General features: G+C 35.8%; 1 protein-coding gene across 5 annotated transcripts in view; it reads left to right on the top strand.

Moving 5' to 3' along the window:
• LOC132122651 (receptor-type tyrosine-protein phosphatase eta-like) overlaps window positions 1-19,217 on the top strand; it is a 30,904-nt gene extending 11,687 nt beyond the window's left edge. Inside the window, exons 2-30 of one of the 5 annotated variants that reach the window (XM_059533025.1) lie at window positions 1,895-1,916; window positions 2,066-2,263; window positions 2,423-2,521; window positions 5,481-5,732; window positions 6,329-6,586; window positions 6,693-6,971; window positions 7,108-7,371; window positions 7,746-7,997; window positions 8,141-8,398; window positions 8,876-9,127; window positions 10,273-10,539; window positions 10,643-10,906; window positions 11,251-11,511; window positions 11,625-11,891; window positions 12,731-12,985; window positions 13,230-13,487; window positions 13,566-13,709; window positions 13,933-14,143; window positions 14,358-14,476; window positions 14,893-14,974; window positions 15,227-15,286; window positions 15,951-16,035; window positions 16,285-16,375; window positions 16,493-16,566; window positions 16,645-16,779; window positions 17,027-17,143; window positions 17,721-17,881; window positions 18,005-18,140; window positions 18,292-19,217. In XM_059533025.1, coding sequence (XP_059389008.1) covers window positions 1,895-1,916; window positions 2,066-2,263; window positions 2,423-2,521; window positions 5,481-5,732; window positions 6,329-6,586; window positions 6,693-6,971; window positions 7,108-7,371; window positions 7,746-7,997; window positions 8,141-8,398; window positions 8,876-9,127; window positions 10,273-10,539; window positions 10,643-10,906; window positions 11,251-11,511; window positions 11,625-11,891; window positions 12,731-12,985; window positions 13,230-13,487; window positions 13,566-13,709; window positions 13,933-14,143; window positions 14,358-14,476; window positions 14,893-14,974; window positions 15,227-15,286; window positions 15,951-16,035; window positions 16,285-16,375; window positions 16,493-16,566; window positions 16,645-16,779; window positions 17,027-17,143; window positions 17,721-17,881; window positions 18,005-18,140; window positions 18,292-18,447 — 5,277 coding nt within the window. In that variant the 3' untranslated portion in view covers window positions 18,448-19,217. Of the gene's footprint in view, window positions 1-1,894; window positions 1,917-2,065; window positions 2,264-2,419; window positions 2,522-5,480; window positions 5,733-6,328; window positions 6,587-6,692; window positions 6,972-7,107; window positions 7,372-7,745; window positions 7,998-8,140; window positions 8,399-8,875; window positions 9,128-10,272; window positions 10,540-10,642; window positions 10,907-11,250; window positions 11,512-11,624; window positions 11,892-12,730; window positions 12,986-13,229; window positions 13,488-13,565; window positions 13,710-13,932; window positions 14,144-14,357; window positions 14,477-14,892; window positions 14,975-15,226; window positions 15,287-15,950; window positions 16,036-16,284; window positions 16,376-16,492; window positions 16,567-16,644; window positions 16,780-17,026; window positions 17,144-17,720; window positions 17,882-18,004; window positions 18,141-18,291 lie in introns of all 5 variants that reach the window. The other 4 variants (XM_059533018.1, XM_059533028.1, XM_059533027.1 and 1 more) reach the window with 4 other exon arrangements.
• Window positions 19,218-20,645: the final 1,428 nt, after the last annotated feature.

Here is a 20,645-nt window from a genome sequence, read left to right as displayed (position 1 = left end):
TCCCTGGGTCATTCAATTTTATTACACAGAACTTAATTTCTGAGCTTATTTGTATTGTTTTCTTTGTATGTATGGATTACTTGGGATGTTACAGACATCTGGTGAAAATTTCATGTCAACAACATCTTTAGAAATCGATTTACTAAGGAAAATGGTTATGTGTTCAATACTTATTTTACACACTGTATATACATTATTATTTGTAGTTTATTCGATCGGGACAATGTAAAAGTTCACCAGATCCTTCTCTGACAAGAAGCAGAAGATGCTTTTTATCACATTATAATCAGATATATCTTTCCACCTGTTGTCACCTATGGTCTGTTCAGAACTGCAAAAAAAAAAAACCCTACCATCCCAAGATTCTTTTGACTAAAATGTTTATTATTTTCGGTGACCATTATTCCTTCATTCTAATTCAGTTTTTTCTTAATTTTCCTCCATAATCTCAATTTTTAGTCTGTTTTTTGGGAAGGTTACAGCTTTGGTGTTTTACATTTGTTTCAGAAATTCAATTAAAAAATTGAATTTAAACTTTATTTGGTTGTTTAGGTTAACTTTCAGAAAAGAAACCACCTGCAAAAGTAAATTTGTAAATTTCACATGGGTTTCAGATTCAGTTAGATGGACAGTTTACACCCAGATGGTGCATCTTACCCACTGACTTACCCCTAACCTGGGGCAAATTGAGTCACAGGAACAATTTTCTTTTCTTTTTTACATAATAATCCATGTTTTTAAAGCCCTTTGTCATAAATAGATTCTGATAATTTAAAATGATAACATACATCCTACTTTAGATACTTGCATTGTGCTTCTTCCTCATTTTCCCTTATCTTGGAGGAGATAGTTTTTAGATTTAATAATTTCAAAAAATTGTTTGGATGGAGTTGACATAGATGAAATGTGTTTGTGTGTTGTTTGTATTCTTTCTTTTCATTCTAACTGTTTCACGTTGTTTAGTGACTAGAATCTAACCACGGAGTTAAAAAATGTGTTTATGAAAGTATTGCTGTTACCAATACGGAAGCTGTGGCTCAAGCAGAAAAAAAGATCAGATTTCCTTTACAAATTTGACAATGAAGATGTCCCAGATAAGCAACCAATCATAGCCAGGCGGTGGGTGTCAGTTTCATAATAGGCCAATGAAAATATTGCTTAGAAGAACTAGGAAAGGGAAATGGTCAGAATAAAGAAATGTAGAAGCATATATTGCCAGGCACTCTATATCTATATACTTTATACACCTGCAAGTCCTTATTAATATTCACATTTAGAATACTGAACTCAACAGTGTGAAATAAGAAATTAATGTATGGGAATCAAGTGGTGACCAAAAAGTGTTAATCAAAACAAAACTATTGTATATTTTAGCTCGTCCTTTTAGAAAAATAATATTTTTATAAATATTATATTACTTTTTTATAAAAGCTTTATAAAGTAACTAATTTCACCAGTGGTGGGTAAATGGCTTATTCATGTGTTTCTAAATTCTACGATGGCCAAATAATCCAATTGAAAGGAATAATGATGTTTTGATTTGTGGTTAAGTTTATTTGAACTTCAATGCATGAAGAGAACTGTCAGGCCTGCTTGGAGTTTCACACAGCATCGGCTCAATGTGTGCATTAATAATTAACTTCATTTTTTTTATACACTGTGTATAATTCCTCTTTTTTTTTATATAGAGCTCATTTCACGTCACTGTGGTGCAAATAATAGATCTATATCTGAAACCGATATTGCACAATGGAAGTTGTCAAAGAAGTTGTGCTTTATTTGTAATTTGAAACTTGCTTAAGCTTGTTACTGCTGTGGATTCATGTGCTGCTAATCAGCAAGAAAAGTGAAACTGTAATACATTTGACCAAAGTTATGTTGTTTTCTTCCCCAGATCCCTCGTGGGCACTCTGACTGTAAGTATAATCATCTCTAAGCTCACTTTTCCAGATAAATAGCTCTTTTTTTTTGTGCAGTCTGTATCAATGATATTTACCAGTACTTTTAAGCTTAAACCAATTGATGTAATTTATCTACTGCATGCTGGTTTTGTGTCGTTACTTAGGTGCAGTGTGCCAGTATAAGACAAACCCCACAGCCTCAGAGATCACTGTGTTTGTAGTTGAGAGCTCCTCCTGCAGTGTGCAGAACGTCAACTCTACAAGTGCTCAGAATGGCATCACAGTAACTGGACTACTGCCTGGAAATGCGTATTTCTTCCAGATTAACTGTTCATCTGTGTGCTGCGCAAACCTCTCCACCAGTAAGTCTTCACCACTTCTAATAACGGCTTTGAATATTAAGGTCACTGTTGCCCGGAAAGGATGAAAATAATTTTCACCCTCAATCATTCATCATATCATGCATTGTTCTCATACTTTCAGTCACTCACATTCTCAATATTTCTCTACTTGCACAGCAGACTATTCTAGCAATCTGACTATCACGCAGACCAACTCCACCTCAGTGTATCTGAACTGGACAGGCCAGTTTCCAACGAACAGTCAGACTTTTACTCTCCGTAAGTCCTAGCCATCCACAATCAATAATAAGAAATTGTTTTACTTTATAATGTATCAATTTAACTTAAAATAAAAAGATATTTTGAAATGGTGTGTTTTAGACAGCTGAAACAACACCATCCTTTTTATAGAGTAGCATTTTTGTTAATTTGACTAAAACATGAATAATTAAAAAAACATTATATTTGATATTGCATAGTTTCTAAAAACCTAAATGTGTACAGTTACAGGCAATTGCATTAAAGAAAACCTGGTAACACTTTGCTAATGTATAATGCATTATAAAAATAGTATTAATTAATTATGCCTTGTAATGCCTCTTAAGATGCATTGTACAATTTCATGAATAATTGTAACCACAGTTAATACATAATAATACGGTGGTCGAGAGAGCTCAATGTGCTGCAACTTCAGAATACGATTGCAAATAGAAAAAGCACTAGCAAATTAAGGAAACATCTTCATCAGTTTGAAAGCGCATGTGCTGCAAATGCTCACAACACAAACAAATAAAGAAACACACACACAGTTAATACAGACAACAACAGGGGTGGGGGGGCATATTGGTTACAATTTGTATAACCAGAGTTGCACAAATTTCATGGTTAAACTATGGTTAGTGAAGTAAATCATCTTATTTAGCAGGCACTTTTATCCAAAGCGACTTACAAATGATGACAATGGATGCAATTAAAATCAACAAAGGAGCAATGATATGCAAGTGCTATAACAAGTCTCAGTTAGCTTAACACAATACACATAGCAAGGTTATTTTAAATTATATAATAAATAAAAAGAAAAAAGATAGAATAGAAAAATAATAGAGCTAGCTAGTGTTAGAGGCCTTTATTGATTTTGTTATTTGTATAATAAATAAAAAGAAAACTACTTCTGAGCAGCTTCATCCTTCTTGGCCCATGGCGCTTTCAGGGGTTAAATGGCCCGGCATCCTGGCCCATCAGCCGTATAACGGGTGTCGTTCTTGTCCAGCTCGGGGTAATAATGATAATTACGGAGGAGGCAGCCGACTCATCACAGCTGGAAGACCTGCCAAGATAGCATTGCAATAGTCCAGCATTGACAGAACAAGAGCGTGAACAAGGAGATGAAAGCTTGTTCGGAAAGAAAGGGTCTGATCTTTATGATGTTAAATAAAGCAAATCTGCAGGACCGGGCAGTTGGGCAGGTTTCGGGTTGTTTTTGAAGGATTTATGGTTGATATGCCTGACTGGATGCTAAAATTGTGATGAAATTATGGGTTTTCTGAAACCACAAGCTGTTCTGTCTTGGCAAGGTTGAGTTGAAAGTGATCGTCCTTCATCCAGCAAGAAATCTCTGTTAGATAAGCTGAAATGCAAGTTCCTGAGATGCCCTTTGCCAATAGGTTTGACAGGAGGATCTGGTGGTTAACAGTGTCAAAAGCAGCGGACAGATCTAGCAGGATAAGTATTGAAGATTTGGAATCCACTCTTGCCAGTCTTTGGGCTTCAGCAGCTGAGAGCAAGGCAGTCTTGGTTAAATGTCCACTTCTGAAACCAAACTGGTTGCTGTTGAGGAGGTTGTTCTGTGTGAGAAAGGCAGAGACTTGGTGGAACACAGCTCGTTCAAGTGTTTTTGCAATGAAAGAAAGAAGGGAAACCAGTCTGTAGTTCTCTAAAAGAGATGGGTTAAGGGTGGGTAGTAATAATAGGGAAATGGAAACACGTAGTAAGAGTTGGTCATAAAAACTGAAACTTCTCTCAGAGTATTTCTTTACACTGTCTTTTGCTATTAGCACGGTTCTATTTTTGCAGTGTGCTTCTTTATTTGTTTGTGTTCTAAGTTTTACAGCAAATTTGCAGCACGTGTTGTCAAATTGATGATGTTTTCTTAATTTGCAATTTTTTTTTTTTTCTATTTGTAAGGGTTTTTCATTTGCAACACTGAGCAATCTCGGCCACCGTACCTGTATAAAAACACTTATTAATTAATTGTTACACTGTGCGTTTTAAATTTGGTTATAATTATTTATGACAAGAAATAATGTATCCACAGGAGTAAATCACGCACATCTTATTTTCATTACGGGTGCTGGATCACAAGTATAATCCATGTAGTAGTAAGTAACAGATCCGCACACCGAATAAGCTCCCATTCAAAAATGTTTTTTTTATTAGTGACGTTTCAGGCCTCACATGGCCCTTCCTCAGACTAAGTCTTACTGTTACTTACTACTACAAGAAATAATGTATTACAACACACATTATTAATAAATATAGTACATTATACCCTTTATAATGCATTATTCCTAAAGGTTTTAAGGAAAGTGTTACCGAAAACCTTTATAAATGAAAGTTCTTTCATTTAATTACCTTCATGTTGTTCTTTAATGGATAAAAGTGTCTGCTAAATGACTAAATGTAAATGTAATGGCTGTCTTGCCTTCTTCAGCTGAATACAAAATAAGATATTTATCAGAATGTCTGGGGATTTTTTCCATAGAGTGAAATGAATGATGACCAGAGTCTGCCAAGTTCCAGAAAGGACACAAAAAATATGTCTTTAATCATAGTGTGATTGCTTTGTGTGAGGAATCAACGAAAACTTTAGTAATGTTGAAACGCTCACACCTCATTTGTGCATATGTATATTCAAATTGTTGTGCATTATGAAAGTTCTGATATAACTTATGTCAAATTCATTGATTATTGCATGTGACCTGACTGATTGCTACGAATCATATTGGAATATGTGCATGCACAAACTACATTTGAAACCTTTTCATTTTGGAGCTTGACAGTTTTTGGTAACCATCTTCTTTCATTGTATAGCAAAAAGCAGCATAAATGTTTTGCTAAACATCTTTGTATTATGGAAATACTTGTAGTAAGAAAATAATGACGGACTTTTTATTTTTGGGTGTCCATGTCCACTTTCTCACACTCACACATGTTCATGTCCACTCTTTTGCACTGATAGGCCCTGAGCCTGTTAGTAACCTGTCTGTTCACTCCATCACCGTGAGCTCGGTGAACCTGAACTGGACACTTCAAAATGGCATCAGCCTGTATTATAAAGTAGCTTGGGGTGTAAACCTGCTTCTCACTACTAACCAAACCTCCATACTAATCTCACAACTTGCACCCGGCACCAAATACAACTTCAGTGTCACCTCAGTGGCCTCTGATAACCGCACTGAGGGCAGTGCTGCAGAGATATCCCAAAACACATGTAAGTACTCTAGGCAGAAGAGAATAGAGAGTTTAAAGGTGCCTTTATTGTATTGTGGAGTAAATCAAAGGTTTGTGTGTGTTTACTTTTACATTACCGTTCTAATGTTTTGGATCAGTAAGACTTCTTTTTTTATGTAAGATTCTCTTATGTCCACCTAGGCTGTATTGCTTGATCAAAATACAGTAAAACTGTAATATTGTGAAAACTTATTAACATTTAAAGTTTTCTATGTGAACAGTTTTCTATTTTAATATATTTTAAAATGTATTGATTCCTTTATTGGCAAAGCTGAATTTTCTTCAGCGTCACATGATCCTTCAGAAATCATTCTAATTTGCTAATTTGGTGCTCAAGAAATTTTATTTTATTATGGATGTTGAAAATAGTTGTGAAGCTCAATTTTTTTATGGAAAGTGTGATGCATAGAAAGTTAAAAAGAATAATTTTTTTTTGACTGATTTTAACATTATAAATGTTTTAGTGTTGATCAATTTATACTGTACAACCATTCTTTAAAAAAGAAGAAATATTTACGCCAAACTTTTGAACAGTCGTGTATGTATATTAATGAAAGTCTGATTATCTTTGTGTAGGTCCAGCACAAGTGGAGACTATCGCTGTGGTGAATTCCAGTAACAGTAGTTTGACCGTGGAGTGGGCAGTCCCTCTTGGTCGTGTGGACTCGTATATGGTGAGCATATATGGTGCTGAGCTGAACCCATCCTTCCACATAACCACCGTCAACACTTCAGTCATCAGTAACCTCACGGCAGGACGTGTTTACAACCTCACTGTGACCACCATCAGTGGAGACCTGAGAAACAGCTCTAACATACTGCTGGTTGCCACTAGTGAGTCAGAAAACTTCACACACTCTCCATCTCCATCACCATAACACCAAACACAACCCTACATCTGCAGAACCATCATGTATTTCTGTGTGATATTTCCCTTTAGAGCCTAACCCACCTGAAGCTGTCCGAGTGAGTGGACAGACCAATGTGTCTATTTCCTTGCTGTGGTCGAAACCCTTGTCAATGGATGGAGTCATTGTGTCCTATGAAGTGTCATGTAGATCTAACCAGCCAGGGGTCAACTCTGAATCTTTGAATTCTACCAACTCTTTAAACATGACATTCACAAATTTATTACCCGGCAGTCAGTACAACATCACTGTGGTCACCATAGGAGTAAAAGATCTCAAGAGCTCATATGTAAACCTCACAGCATATACAGGTACTGTAAAGCATACAGCACAGCATGCATTTTACTGAAGCTGTTGATAGTCAAAACTGCTAAATAAATCTTCAGTTAAATTTACAGTATAATTGACCGGGTTTATGGTTTCATAAGCATGTTTGTGTTTACACAGCTCCTAATGCAGTGCAAAATCTGTCAGTTTCTGCTGTTGGCACCAATTCAGTTAATCTGACCTGGTCCCCCCCTAATGGGATCTTCAGCCTGTTCTCCTACAGTATCAACATAACTTCACCTGATCAGACTCTCAGTACCACATCCAACAAATATCATCAGATTACGCCGTTGCAGCCTGGGACTCAGTATAATTGTAGCGTCAGAGCACTCATAATGGCTGCCAACATATTTGGACCCTCACAGCTCATACAGTGTAATACAAGTGAGTGTAAATACTACACATCTCGCTCCAAACAGTAGATGTACTGTCATGCAATAAAATGTTCAATATGTTTTGTGTAATGATGTTTTCAGGCAAGTAATGGGCATTTTGCATTATGCTTTAATTTCATTTGGACAAAACTTCCTAAAACGGTTTCAGAGGTTGTGAGTTGTGGAAATTACATGTGATCTAGAACCTTTATACAGTTCACAACATTTTAAAGGCAGCAAGTCTGTCCTTCAAAAGCCTTGTTTATATTCACTTTAAATTCAGTCTGGCTTCTACAGTGATTAAGGTTTTTAGTCTTTGCTTACTTTAATTTGCTCGCATTAATATGTAATAAGTGCAGAAAATGACTGTTCATTCTCTTTCAGAGCCACTGCCAGTGACTAATTTAATAGCCTCTCCTGTTGGCACCACTGATATGCGCCTTTCATGGCTTCGTCAGAATGACTACAAACCTTCATATCGGTATAATATGAGTGTAAATGGCGAACAGTGGAATCAGAGTATCAGTGAGACTGCAAATGTCACTAACCTTGTCCCCGGGAGCAACAACACCTTTACTGTCCAAACTGTAGCAAATGGCATGAGCTCTGATTCTGTAGCCATCTCTGCATTTACAGGTATTACAATTCACATATTACTAAAAAACCTGTTCCTTTTATACTGCAACCCATTAATGGCTTGATATCATGTTGCTTACAGTGTTGTCTATTGGTCTGTGCTATTTAATAGTTTTTCTTCCTCTCTTGTTTGGTGTTATCAGGGCTTGGTAAAGCATCCAATATTTTTGCGGTTGGCACAACTCAGAGCATGAGAGTGGAGTGGAGACCGCCTGATGGCACTGTGAGTCTCTACAACGTCAAAATCCTGTTGAACGGAACTGTTTTAAAGACAGAAAACCGAACGAATGGGACAATCGTGGTGTTCTCAGACCTGCTACCTGGAACTGAGTACAATGTCACTGTCACAAGTATCAGTGGACCCATAAGACAGGACAGCGATAGAGTATCCAATGCCACCCGTAAGACCCTTCACAAGCCCCAAACAAACACACACTTTGAATTATGTATGTACAAGCCCTACACACATAAAAACACATGTATCACCATATACTGATAAGCATGAACTTTGATTGGGGGAAAAGGAAGTAAGGCATTTGTTTTCAGAAACAAAGGGCTGACTAATCTATTTTAACTAGGCATATTATACTGAAAATAGTACTAAAGTGTGTCTTTTTCTGTTTACACGACTGCAGTTTTTAGAAATTGCGTAAGTTTCCTTTTGCACAATGTGTTACTAACGGTTTGAAGTTTTAAAGTAAAACTTTTAGTTTTGGTTCTTAGGTCATCATTAGCTGTGTTACAGTTACAAATGTTTATAAAACCATTAATGCATTTTATAACATTCTCATGTACTCATATGTACACTATCACATGATGTCTTTAGATGGTGCTCTATATTTTATGCACAGCTGTGATTTATATTGTTGTCATTTCAGTGCCCACTCCTCCTGGCGAGTTTGTGATAGCTCGGAGCACAAACTCACTGAACATCAGCTGGGCTCGACCACTGAACATGAGCTCAGTATCTCACAACTTCCAGTTGTCATACAGCAACAGCACGCTGAACTACAGCCAAAACTTCAGCTCTCTGACGGGACTCAGTGCAGGTGTCCAGTACAACATCAGTGTGAAGACTGTAGGTGCAATGGGATATTTCAGCTCTCCTAAGTATCTCACTGCATATACAAGTAAGGAATGCATGTTTGTAGACTTATCCATGTTGCTTGCTATAGACCGTTATCTGATTCAATATGGTGGATGAAAATCCAAAAGGTTGTAATGTTGCATTGTTGAAAAAGAAAGAAATATCTGTGTGCAGTCTTTTTGTCATTGGATTAAAATCGATGGTTCTTTGGAAGAAGATGATCTTTAAAATTAAAATTCTGCCATTTTTTTCACTCACCTGTTGCTCATAAGATCTTTGTTAATCTAAGAAACTCAAAGCGATTTTTAATATTCTCAAAATTTTGGTACAAATATTTTGTTAACTGATTTAACTTGTGCTGGCCTTACCAAATTTTGATTCTCTGTATGTATGTTGATCAATATTTAAATGAAACGTCGCTGGGGTATATTTGTAGCAATATCCAACAATACATTGTATGGGTCAAAATTTATATATATATTTATATATATATTTCTATTATGCCAAAAATCATTAGGGTATCAAGTAAAAATCATGCTCAAATGAAGATATTTTGTAAATTTTTTACCGTAAATGTATCAAAGCTTAATTTCTGATTAGTAATATGCATATATTTTTTTGCACCCTCAGATTCCTGATTTTCAAATAGTTGAATCTCAGCCAAATGTTGTCCTATCCTAACAAACCATACATCAGTGGAAAGCTTATTTATTCAGATGATGTATAGATCTGTTTCAAAATAATGACCCTTATGATTTTGTGGTCCAGGGTCACATATGTGAATAAAAGCCTAAAATTAATTCTGTTAAAGTGATCATGTCCATTAAGAAGACTTGGTTTAAACGACTCGATTCATATGGATTACTTTTTGATGCTTGAAAATTTTGCTTGCAATCAATGGATAAAAATTACAGCATATGAAAAGAACTTAAGTATCTTCATTTGAATTCTAAAGAAGAATGAAAGTCTTATGTGTTTGGAATGACATGAGAGTGAATAAATGACGACAGAATTTTCATTTTTGGGTGAACTGTTCCTTTAAGGAACTTGTATGTTGGAACTTATTGTATGTCATACTGATGGTTAACACAGTTTGTAAGTGAATAGGACCTTTGGTGCTGTATGGCCCATTTTTGAACATAACATTGCTGATGTTGTGTTTGTTTGTTTTTTGTGAATGGTTTTCAGATCCTTCTGCTGTAACTGATGTAAGAGTAATTGGTTATTCAGAGACTAGTATATCCCTGAGCTGGAAGCAGCTTGATGTTCAGCAGGCTGGTTACTCCTACCTGCTCACCTTCACACACCCTAATGGCACAGCTGACCAGAGGAATGTGAGTAACACCACAGCGCAGCTACTGTCACTGCAGTCGGCTAGTCGGTACAATATCAGCATTACCACACAGACAGCTGGTGACACCAAGTCTGATCCCCAGTTTATAACCGCCTGCAGTAGTAAGTAACCACCCTGCATATGGCAACACAGTACTAAATACATATGTTACATATATCATGCTGTCACATCTGCTCTACAGTCACTTGTATGTTTGTTTTCCAGAGCCGTTTCCGGTTTCCTCTGTAAACACTGAAGTTCTGAATGTTTCTGCCGTGAAGCTGAGCTGGTCTCGTCCTCAGCAGTACCGCAGTGACTTTTCCTACCGAGTTTTCGTGTCCAACTGCACAGAAAATAGTCGGAACTTGTCGACTTCCTTTGAAAACATCACCGTTCTAGGCTTGCAGCCTGGCACCCTGTGTCAGTTCAGTGTGTATAGTTTTGCATGCGGCATTCTGGGACAACCAGCGATCGTCTCTGCCTTAACAAGTATGGACTCCTACACATGCTCACCCCGCATACACTTTTTGTATCACTGCCTTTGGGAAGACAATACTGCTTAAATGTTTCTAATATTTTCTTACAATATATGTCTTATATATTGTGTTTATTGTCTTCTTGTCTGATTTATTGTAATTATACTCAATATACTAATCAGTAATCAAAAAGTGATTTGTATATATTGTTTATATATTGTTAATGCCTTTATATGAATCAGTGCCAGACCTGTGAGAGAAACATCATTTAATTCTACCATGTAAATAAAAGTGAACTTGAACTAGAATATACTCTCTTTTTGACTACTTTAATTTCTCTCTCTTTTTTCTCCAAAGAGCCCTCTACAGTGTTTCCCAAACTAGATAATCAAGGCTCTAACCACTCACTCTTGGTGACGTGGGATCTTCCTGCTGGTGGGCTGGACAGGTTCATTCTGAACATCAGCAGTGAAGGATGGAGCAGCTCTAAAGAGCTCAATAACACTGAACAAAATCACACCTTCAGTCAACTAAAAGCAGCAACTGTCTTCACAGTCACACTCACAACTGTCAAAGCAAACTTATGTGAAACATCTGATTCAGTGAAAACGGCAACTTGTGAGTATTCAACTCCAAACATGGTTAGGAAGTCATGCATAAGGACATTTAATGACTTTTTAAGCATGCACCATACTGGACCGTAGTGTTTAAAGTTTCGAATTGTGTTGCAGATCCAAACAGACCAGGAGAGATTAAGATTTTGTTGAAGAGCCTTCATTCATTGTTGTTTCGATGGGATGAAGCTGAGAGCATGACAGCTGGCAGCTTCAAGTACAGCCTGACCTACTGGCCCAGCTATAATACCAGTCAATATCTCACTCCTAACAACACTTTCCTTTTGGACGGCTTGCGATCTGGAACATCCTATAATGTTTCTGTGGCTACTGTAGGCCCCATGGGTTTCCAGAGTGACTCTGTCAGAGTTCATGTAACCACCAGTAAGTTCTGCACTTTCAAAAATACAGAACCGATCAGTTCCATTGAAATAATAGTTCAAGATATACTGTACACATTTTATGGTTAAAATATTTTTTATCCAACAGAACTGAGCAAGGGCACATTGAAATGTTCAAATTTCTAAAGTTTCTGTTCATCAAAGAATTCTGGCAAATAAAATGTGTTTTCAACAGTTAAATAAGAAGAAATACATGAGAAGTAAAGCAGAACATTAGAATAATTTCTGAAGGATCATGTGACACTGAAGACTGGCGTAATGGCTGCTGAAATTTGCCGTCACATATAGATTGCATTTCAAAATGTATTAAAATAGACAACTGCTATTTTAATATTTAATATTTCACAATATCACTGTTGTTACTGTGTTTTTGTTCAAATGAATGCAGCCTTGATGATCATAAGAGATTTCTTTCAAAAACCAAATTTACAAACCACAAACTTTTAATCAGTATGTATCAGTGTATGGAATATTTCTGCATTGTGCAAGTACAATGATCCTAAAAGAACAAAAAAAAAGGAATAGTTCATTCACAGATTAAACATTTCAGTTATCTTTTACTTTATCATTACTTCTATTATTTCTTTAATGGAACACAACAGATTAATTAAGAAAACAAATCCTTTCTTTTATATAATGAGAGGACTGGAGGACTCGATCTGTCAAGCTCCAAAATGTGCTTAAAAAGTAGTCCCTACCACTGGTTTGTCAGTAAATATTTTATTTAAGTTCCATTATCAAAAAATCATGATGTTTTATGCAGTTGGGAAGGGGTTTCCTCTCCTCTAAAGTCTTCATCCTTCTCCCCTCATCTGTTTTCAGAGCCTGATCCTGTCCAAAACCTACAAGTTAGTTCCACAACAATAAATAGCATTTCTGTAAATTGGATAAAAGTGGAAGGGGTCCCAAAATATGTAGTAAGAGTGTTCACTGAGAAGGAAGAGAAAAACACAACCACTCTAAAAAACAGCATGACCATAGAAAGTCTGATGCCTTCAACACCATATAACATCAGTGTGCAGAGCAGCACTTCTGACAACACAGAAGGAGAAGCTGTGTGGAGGCAAGCATGCACTGGTTAGTACAAACACTATATACTGTTAAACATGGTTTTAAAGCAGAACTGGTTGAAAAAAGCCATTTGCAGCATTCAGCGCAGAATTATTTTTTTCTGTGCCATGTAGTGGTGTAGTTTTCCAGCTCGCAGAGACAAATCTACTTTAAAAATGCTGATACGACTATCATGAAACTCTTTAGTCTGTTGTCTTAATTGAAATAAAGGTCAAATAATATTGTCTTGGGTGTGTTTTACCGTGTGCAGATGCAGCTCCAGTGAAGGATGTGAAGTGTATGGGTCCTAATTTAACCTTAGCAATGCTAAGTGTCTCATGGAGCCCTCCTCATGGTAATTACCAAGGCTTTGAATTGAAGCTGAACTCCGACACAAAAAATACCTCCGACCTATCCTACAACTTCACTGAACTTCAGTACAACACTCAGTACGAAGTCATGCTCTGGACAGTTGGTTGTGGGAAAAAAAGTACTGCAGAATCAATCACCTGTAGGACTGGAATCACAAGTAAGGAAAAATACTTCTTTTGTATTTTGTGTTTATATGTGGGTGCATATCACATTTCTTGTTTGTTTGTGTTTTTAGAACCTGTTGTACCTAAAATAGCAAAAGTGAGTGTATCAGAGCCAAAATACAACAAGTTTACTTTGACTCTTGGGTCGGACATCTTTGATGACTCATACGGTCCTGTGCTCTATTATGGTGTGCTTGTCTACTCCGGTACTATTGGTATGTCGAATAAACCTGAGACTTTTATGTTCTTTGAATTCATTGATTTTGTATTTTTAACATTTTAATGGCTCTCCATTAGTCTCTTTGATAACTGATAATTTACAGTACAATTAAAATGTTTGGGGTTGGTAAGATTTTTTCTTTATACAAATAAATGTATATAATTTAAACAAAAAAGGAGGATTTTGGATTGTAAAATATTTGGTTTTGCCTCCTGCAGATTGCTTGGACAAGAATAAGAAGTTTGATCAATGCCTGTTGAAAACCTATGAGGACTGGAAAGCAAAGCGGTGCCGCACATTCCTGGCTGTTGTCAGGGAGAAGGGTCAAACAGGGTCTAGAAATGTACAAACACAAACGGTCATCATTGGAGATGGATCCGAGTGGCAAGGTTACAGAAATGGAGAACTAAATGCAAAAGGCACTTACAAGTAAGTCAATATACTTCCCAAACTTTGAACTAAATTCAGTGCTTCATATATTAGAAACCATTCTAACAATGTAATGGTTATCTCCATCACTAAATTAAACTGAACTACTGCTCTTTGTTCCTAATGCTGCCTTTCACAGCTCCATTAGCTTCAATACTGCATTGGTTGTTGTAATCTTCTGAATTATGAAACTATCTGTTTGGCTTTGTTGCAGTTTTGCTGTCATTGCTTTCACTCGTCTGGAGATAAATAACAGTTTAGTGGATGTTTCTAATTCATACTACTCCATATCAGAGTTTTACCAAAGTCCCGTCGAACTGCCAGAGAATCCAGGTAAAGATGGGGACACTTTCTCTCAATATTTAACTTAATGGCATTGGCGTTTTCAAAGTAACATGTCACATTTTTTATTGATGTGTTTCAAATACTCACAATTATTCAAAAGCATACTTTTAAATCAAATGTAAAAGCCTACTATTTGACAAGTTCATCCAGACATTTAGATGAGATTACAGCTGGCATTGTCAGACTTGTTGTAAAAATATTGTATTGTTAAGAACAACACTTTTATTGACTTTATAACAATAACTCATCATTTGGATGCTTTGACATATCCTAGACTTATTTCTGACGAGCTCATCTGACTTATGTATACCTAATCACCAGCAGTTATATCTGCATTTCTAGAGCGTTTACATGAATTCTATAAATAATTTCAGCGTTAACTATATTCTTTCTCCATCTGTCAGTGGTAATTGGAGCAGCAGCTGCAGGAGCCGGTGTAGCTGCTCTTCTTGTTCTAATGCTCATCGTGGTTGTGGTTTGTAGAGGGTAAGACATTTTACAGATTTCATACATGATTCTTGATGTTTGGAGTGTTTGAATTGTTTGATTTGGAGTTAGTGATAGAGATGTTAGATTTAGAGGATTTAAGATTATCATTGTGTCCCCACCGTTTTACTAATCTAATTTAGGTGTGTAAAGATATGCATTTCTTGTTTACAGAATGCTCCTCAGTTCTGTTTTTAAGTATTAATAGAAAGTGGCAACTAGATAATTACATTTGTGCTCTCAATATCACAGGAAGAAAAGAAAAGATGACTCTACTAGTGTTCCTATCCACTCTTTAAGGTTAGTATACAGGTCTCCTCAAAACAGCATTGCAACACATTGGAAAGAAACAATAGAATGAATTAACATTGAGCCGTAAAAAGTAACCTTTTACTATTTTGTTTTCTTTTGTTTTCTTACAGAAACAAAGTGTAAGTAATCATACGTTTGTCCACACAAATTTTCATATGCATTTATGATGTGACAGAAAATGATGACTACATACACTGTAGCTTTAATAAAAATGATTCATGAAATGGAAAGGAACATGAAATATTGTCTCAAAGTAAAAATAATGAAATCCCAGAACAAAGCCACAATAAGGTCTAATTTTTTTAACAATATTTAATGAATTACCTCACAGGTACTAACAATTAACAATATATTGTTTCAGTATTTCTTAACTTTTTCATGTTCATGTTAGTCTGCAGTGTTAACGGATACAACTTTTGATTGGTAAATGCTTAGATTAACATTAACTTGTGTAGTATTGTATTGTTCATCCATTATTATTTGCAATTTAACTAGTGTAATTAACATTGACAAATGAAACCTTGCACTTTTTCTGTAAAGTGTATGTTTATCATTTTACTTGCATTATGCTACTGAATATTTAATGAATGCAATTTTATGTGGTTTACTGTATAGTTAAAATACATATATTTTTATGATGGGTTATTTAATGGTGTCATAGGAGTGATCCAATAAAGGTGGAGGATTATGAGGCTTACTATAGGCGGCAAAGAGCTGATTCCTTTTGTGGATTTGCTGAAGAATTTGAGGTGATTATATCTTTGGCTTCTCTGTATATTATTTTACAACTGATCAACTCGAAATAATAATTGGTATCGCAAGTATTGTGACTATATTCTGACTGTGTTGTGTTCCTCTTCATTCATAAATATGTGACATACACTTACGTCTCTTCTTGACTTATTGACAGAGAAACAAACGCTTTATTACAGGTGTATTTGTGATGTAAATCAAATCAATAGAAACATTTAACTAAATGTATATATGTGTGTTTGTAGGATCTAAGGCCAGTTGGGATAAATCAGCCGAAGACTGTTGCTGAGGCCCCTGAAAACAAAGCCAAGAATCGTTATAACAATGTGCTGCCATGTAAGAACCGCAGGACTCACAAGTGTTTCCCTTCATGACGTTACACAACACGGAGTTTCCTCCACTCTGTTCTAGACATGTTACCCATATTCATAATAATTAATGTGTTCTCGACAGATGATTCATCTCGTGTCAAGCTCTCTGTGCTCAGCAGCTCATTTGATGACTACATCAATGCCAGCTACATGCCGGTAGGAAGGGGGAAAACTACAAAAAGATGACATTTAGCTCTTTAAACTATTGTCACACTAACTGTGTGATATTTCCAGGGTTACACTTCAAAGAAGGAGTTTATCGCAGCCCAAGGGCCACTGCCCTGCACGGTCAATGACTTCTGGAGACTGATCTGGGAGAAAAATGTCCACACTATTGTCATGCTCACTAAATGCAATGAGCAAGGACGGGTACAGTATACACTCATGCTTCACTTTCTCTGTGATCTCACTTGTTAGTGCCTTCATTCCTTATGTTTTAGTTCATTTTATTGTCAGATGATGCAACATATCAGGCTTTAAAAGCCAAAATCACTTGACCACTACATATTCAATGTTCACATCCTCATTCAGCATTTTAAGATCATTTGTAATACCTCGTCTCAGATATTTAAATAATGAGCATGTATGAATTCTGCCACAATCTTTTGTCCCTCAGGTAAAATGTGAAGAATACTGGCCAGCAGAGACCAAACGTTTTGACAATCTGACAGTGATTAATATTTCAGAGGTCCCATTGGAAGACTGGACTTTACGTGACTTTGAAGTGAAAAATGTAAGTCTATATTAATATTTGAATATTTCAACTGACATTTAAATACCCCATATATTACATTTAGTCATTTAGCAGATGCTTTTATCCGAAGTGACCTACAAATGAGGAGAATGGAAGCAATCAAAATCAGCATAAGAGCAATGATATGCAAGTGTTATAACAAGTCTCAGTTAACTTTTACACAGTACATGTAGCAGGTTTATTATATAATAAATAAAAGGAAAACCGATAGAATAGAAAAAGAATAAGGCAAGCTAGTGTTAGAGGCCTTTATTGCTTTTGTTAAATTGTATAATAAATAAAACAAATAGCCCGAATACAAAAAGATTAGAGAAGCTAGTGTTCGATTTTTTTTTTTTTTTTACACACTAAATCATGACTAAAAACAGGAACATACTGCAATTGTAATAAAAAGCACTTCTGTTTTGTCTGATTTTTTTTATACTGCATTTGTGCCCATACTTTTTGTATTTATGGATTTTATTTATAAACATTCTTTAGGCTATATACATCAATCAGAATTATCTTTTTGGTAAAATGTTTGCAATGTGTCAAAAAATGATTCCTGTCATAACAGGTGAAAACAGCAGAGTCTCGATCAGTCCGTCACTTCCATTTCACTGCGTGGCCAGACCATGGAGTTCCTGAGACCACTGAGCTTCTCATCAACTTCAGACACCTGGTCCGAGAGCACATGGACCAGTACTCAAGACATTCACCTACACTTGTGCACTGCAGGTACTTCAACAGTTCCTGAACTCTTCTTCAGTGTATACAAACAGATCTACACAACACCATATTATTATACTCCCTCAAAGAACAATGTCATTTTTCATCATATTTTTTGTTTTCATATTACAGTGCAGGTGTGGGCCGCACGGGAACCTTGATTGCCATTGATCGGTTAATCTTTCAGATTGAGCAGGATGGTGTAGTAGACGTGTATGGGATCATCCATGATTTACGCATGCACAGACCACTCATGGTTCAAACAGAGGTACATTCATTACCAGATTTTGAGTTTTTATATATATATATATATATATATATATATATATATATATATATATATGCTCTTATGATTTGTAAGCCATAATGGACATTTTAATCTCTAACAGTGCAGGCCTTTACATTCTCTGCTTTTGCAGGATCAGTATGTGTTTCTTAACCAGTGTGCCATGGACATCATCAAGTCTCGGACTGGAAACAATGTAGACTTGATCTACCAGAACACAGCTGCACTCAATATTTATGAGAACTTTGAACCCTTAAAAAAAGACAAAAATGGCTACCATAATGCCTGACTGTCTACCTTATAATTTGCTGCACCTCTGTAAAAAAAACTTTTCTCTTTTATTTTTTTAAACTGAGTTTTATTTAAAGAGGAAAATACAACTATGTATTTATTAAGAACTTTGTTTATAAAGGTATAAAAGTATGCAGAAATCTTTTACAATTTTCTTAATTTTTATCAGATACAGAAATGTAGTTGCAGGGATGTTTTGTGAGAGATTTTTCATAGAATAAATCTGATAATTTTTCAAGTACATCCAACATTATAAAAGTGGCATTTCCTCAGACATAGACTACAAGTGAAATGAAGTTAAGGATGAATAGAAATATAGACATGAACATATCACATGGTATGTTGCTATATCACTGCAGCATTATTAAAGACAAGATGGGTTTTCAAAACACATTTCCTTGATTTAACATAACAACTAACCTTGGTATGTGCAGTGACATTATCCATTAAGAGATACGCTGTAGGTTGTGTTGGAGCTGTTGTGCCAGGTTGCTGTTCTCAGGTCTGTGGCTTTAATAAATCTATTATTTCCAGATGTCATGGGCCTAAGGTTGACCATAAGGACAATACATTGGCACTGAATGGTTATTTTCAGTAAAGATACATGCGGACCTGTCTATTCCTGGATTGTACATGTTTTTGTTTTCCTTTTTTCCTTTAGTTAATGTCTACTGATAATTTATTACAAAACTTTTTTTACAGAGTGTGACTCTGTATCATGTTTGTGCACTTAAATGGTTATATTTGTACATAATATATGTTGTTCAGACTGAAAAAATCAGTGTTGTTCCAGGGGCTTTTTGCTTGTGTGGTTTTAATCTGCAATTTTCTGCACAAATATTTTTTTTAATTGTTTAATGATACTCTGCTGGTCACGATAGAGAACCATACAGATGAACTTTATATTATATTGAGATTAAAAAACTGCACTTTATTACACACTACTGTGGTCATTTCTGTCTGGGTGGGAATTGGGGACTAAATGTAATGATAGGAAAAGAAATGGATAAGAAAATAAAAAGTTAGCTCTGTATAAAAACAATCTAAATCAATTGAAAGTCCCACGCTAACAGAAAAATCGAACATTGAAGTGAAGCGACATTTAAAGGGTTAGTTCATCCAAAAATTTTTAATTAGCCCATAAATTACTTGCCTTGAAGTCATCCTAGGTGTATATGACTTTCTTCTTTCATACGAATGTTGTTGCACTGCATCGGTCTATGAGAAGTTTAATAAAAAGTGCACCCATTTAAAAAAAAAAGTGTTTCACATGGCTCCAGGGGTGAACAAAGGCCTTCTGTAGCGAATCGATGTGCTGTTGTACAAAAAATATCCATATTCAAAATGTAATAATCACTTTAGCTTGTGCTCACTGATGTAAAACAGAAGCAGTTCCAAGTCGTATGAAGTCAAAACGAAAGAGTTGATATCTCAATGACGGATTCCATAGAAGTCATTTGCAAAAAAATTTAATTTGTTACTAGTAACAACATAATAGTTACTAGTCACTATTGAAATAACTACTACTAATGAATAAGTACTAGTGTCTACAGGTGCTGGTCATATAATTAGAATATGATCAAAAAGTTGATTTTTCACTAATTCCATTCAAAAAGTGAAACTTGTATATTATATTCATTCATTACACACCTGACTGATATATTTCAAATGTTTATTTCTTTAAATTTTGATGATTATAAGTGACATCTAAGGAAAATCCCAAATTCAGTGTATCAGAAAATTAAAATATTGTGAAAAGGTTCAATATTGAAGACACCTGGTGCCACACTCTAATCAGTTAATTAACTCAAAACACCTGCAAAGCCTTTAAATGGTCTCTCAGTCTAGTTCTGTAGGCTACACAATCATGGGGAAGACTGCTGACTTGACAGTTGTCCAAAAGACGACTATTGACACCTTGCACAAGGAGGGCAAGACACAAAAGGTCATTGCAAAAGAGGCTGGCTGTTCACAGGGCTCTGTGTCCAATGACATTAATAGAGAGGCGAAGGGAATGAAAAGATGTGGTAGAAAAAAAGTGTACAAGCAATAGTGCTAACCACACCCTGGAGTAGATTGTGAAACAAAACCCATTCAAAAATGTGGGGAGATTGACAAAGAGTGCTTCAAGAACCACTACACAGAGACGTATGCAAGATATGGGTTTCAGCTGTCGCATTCCTTGGGTCAAGCCAC

Source organism: Carassius carassius, chromosome 3, assembly GCF_963082965.1.
Source record: "Carassius carassius chromosome 3, fCarCar2.1, whole genome shotgun sequence".
Taxonomy (NCBI): Eukaryota; Metazoa; Chordata; class Actinopteri; order Cypriniformes; family Cyprinidae; genus Carassius; species Carassius carassius.
The sequence above is the reverse complement of the archived record's forward strand: the minus strand, read 5'-3'. Positions and strand labels throughout refer to the sequence as shown.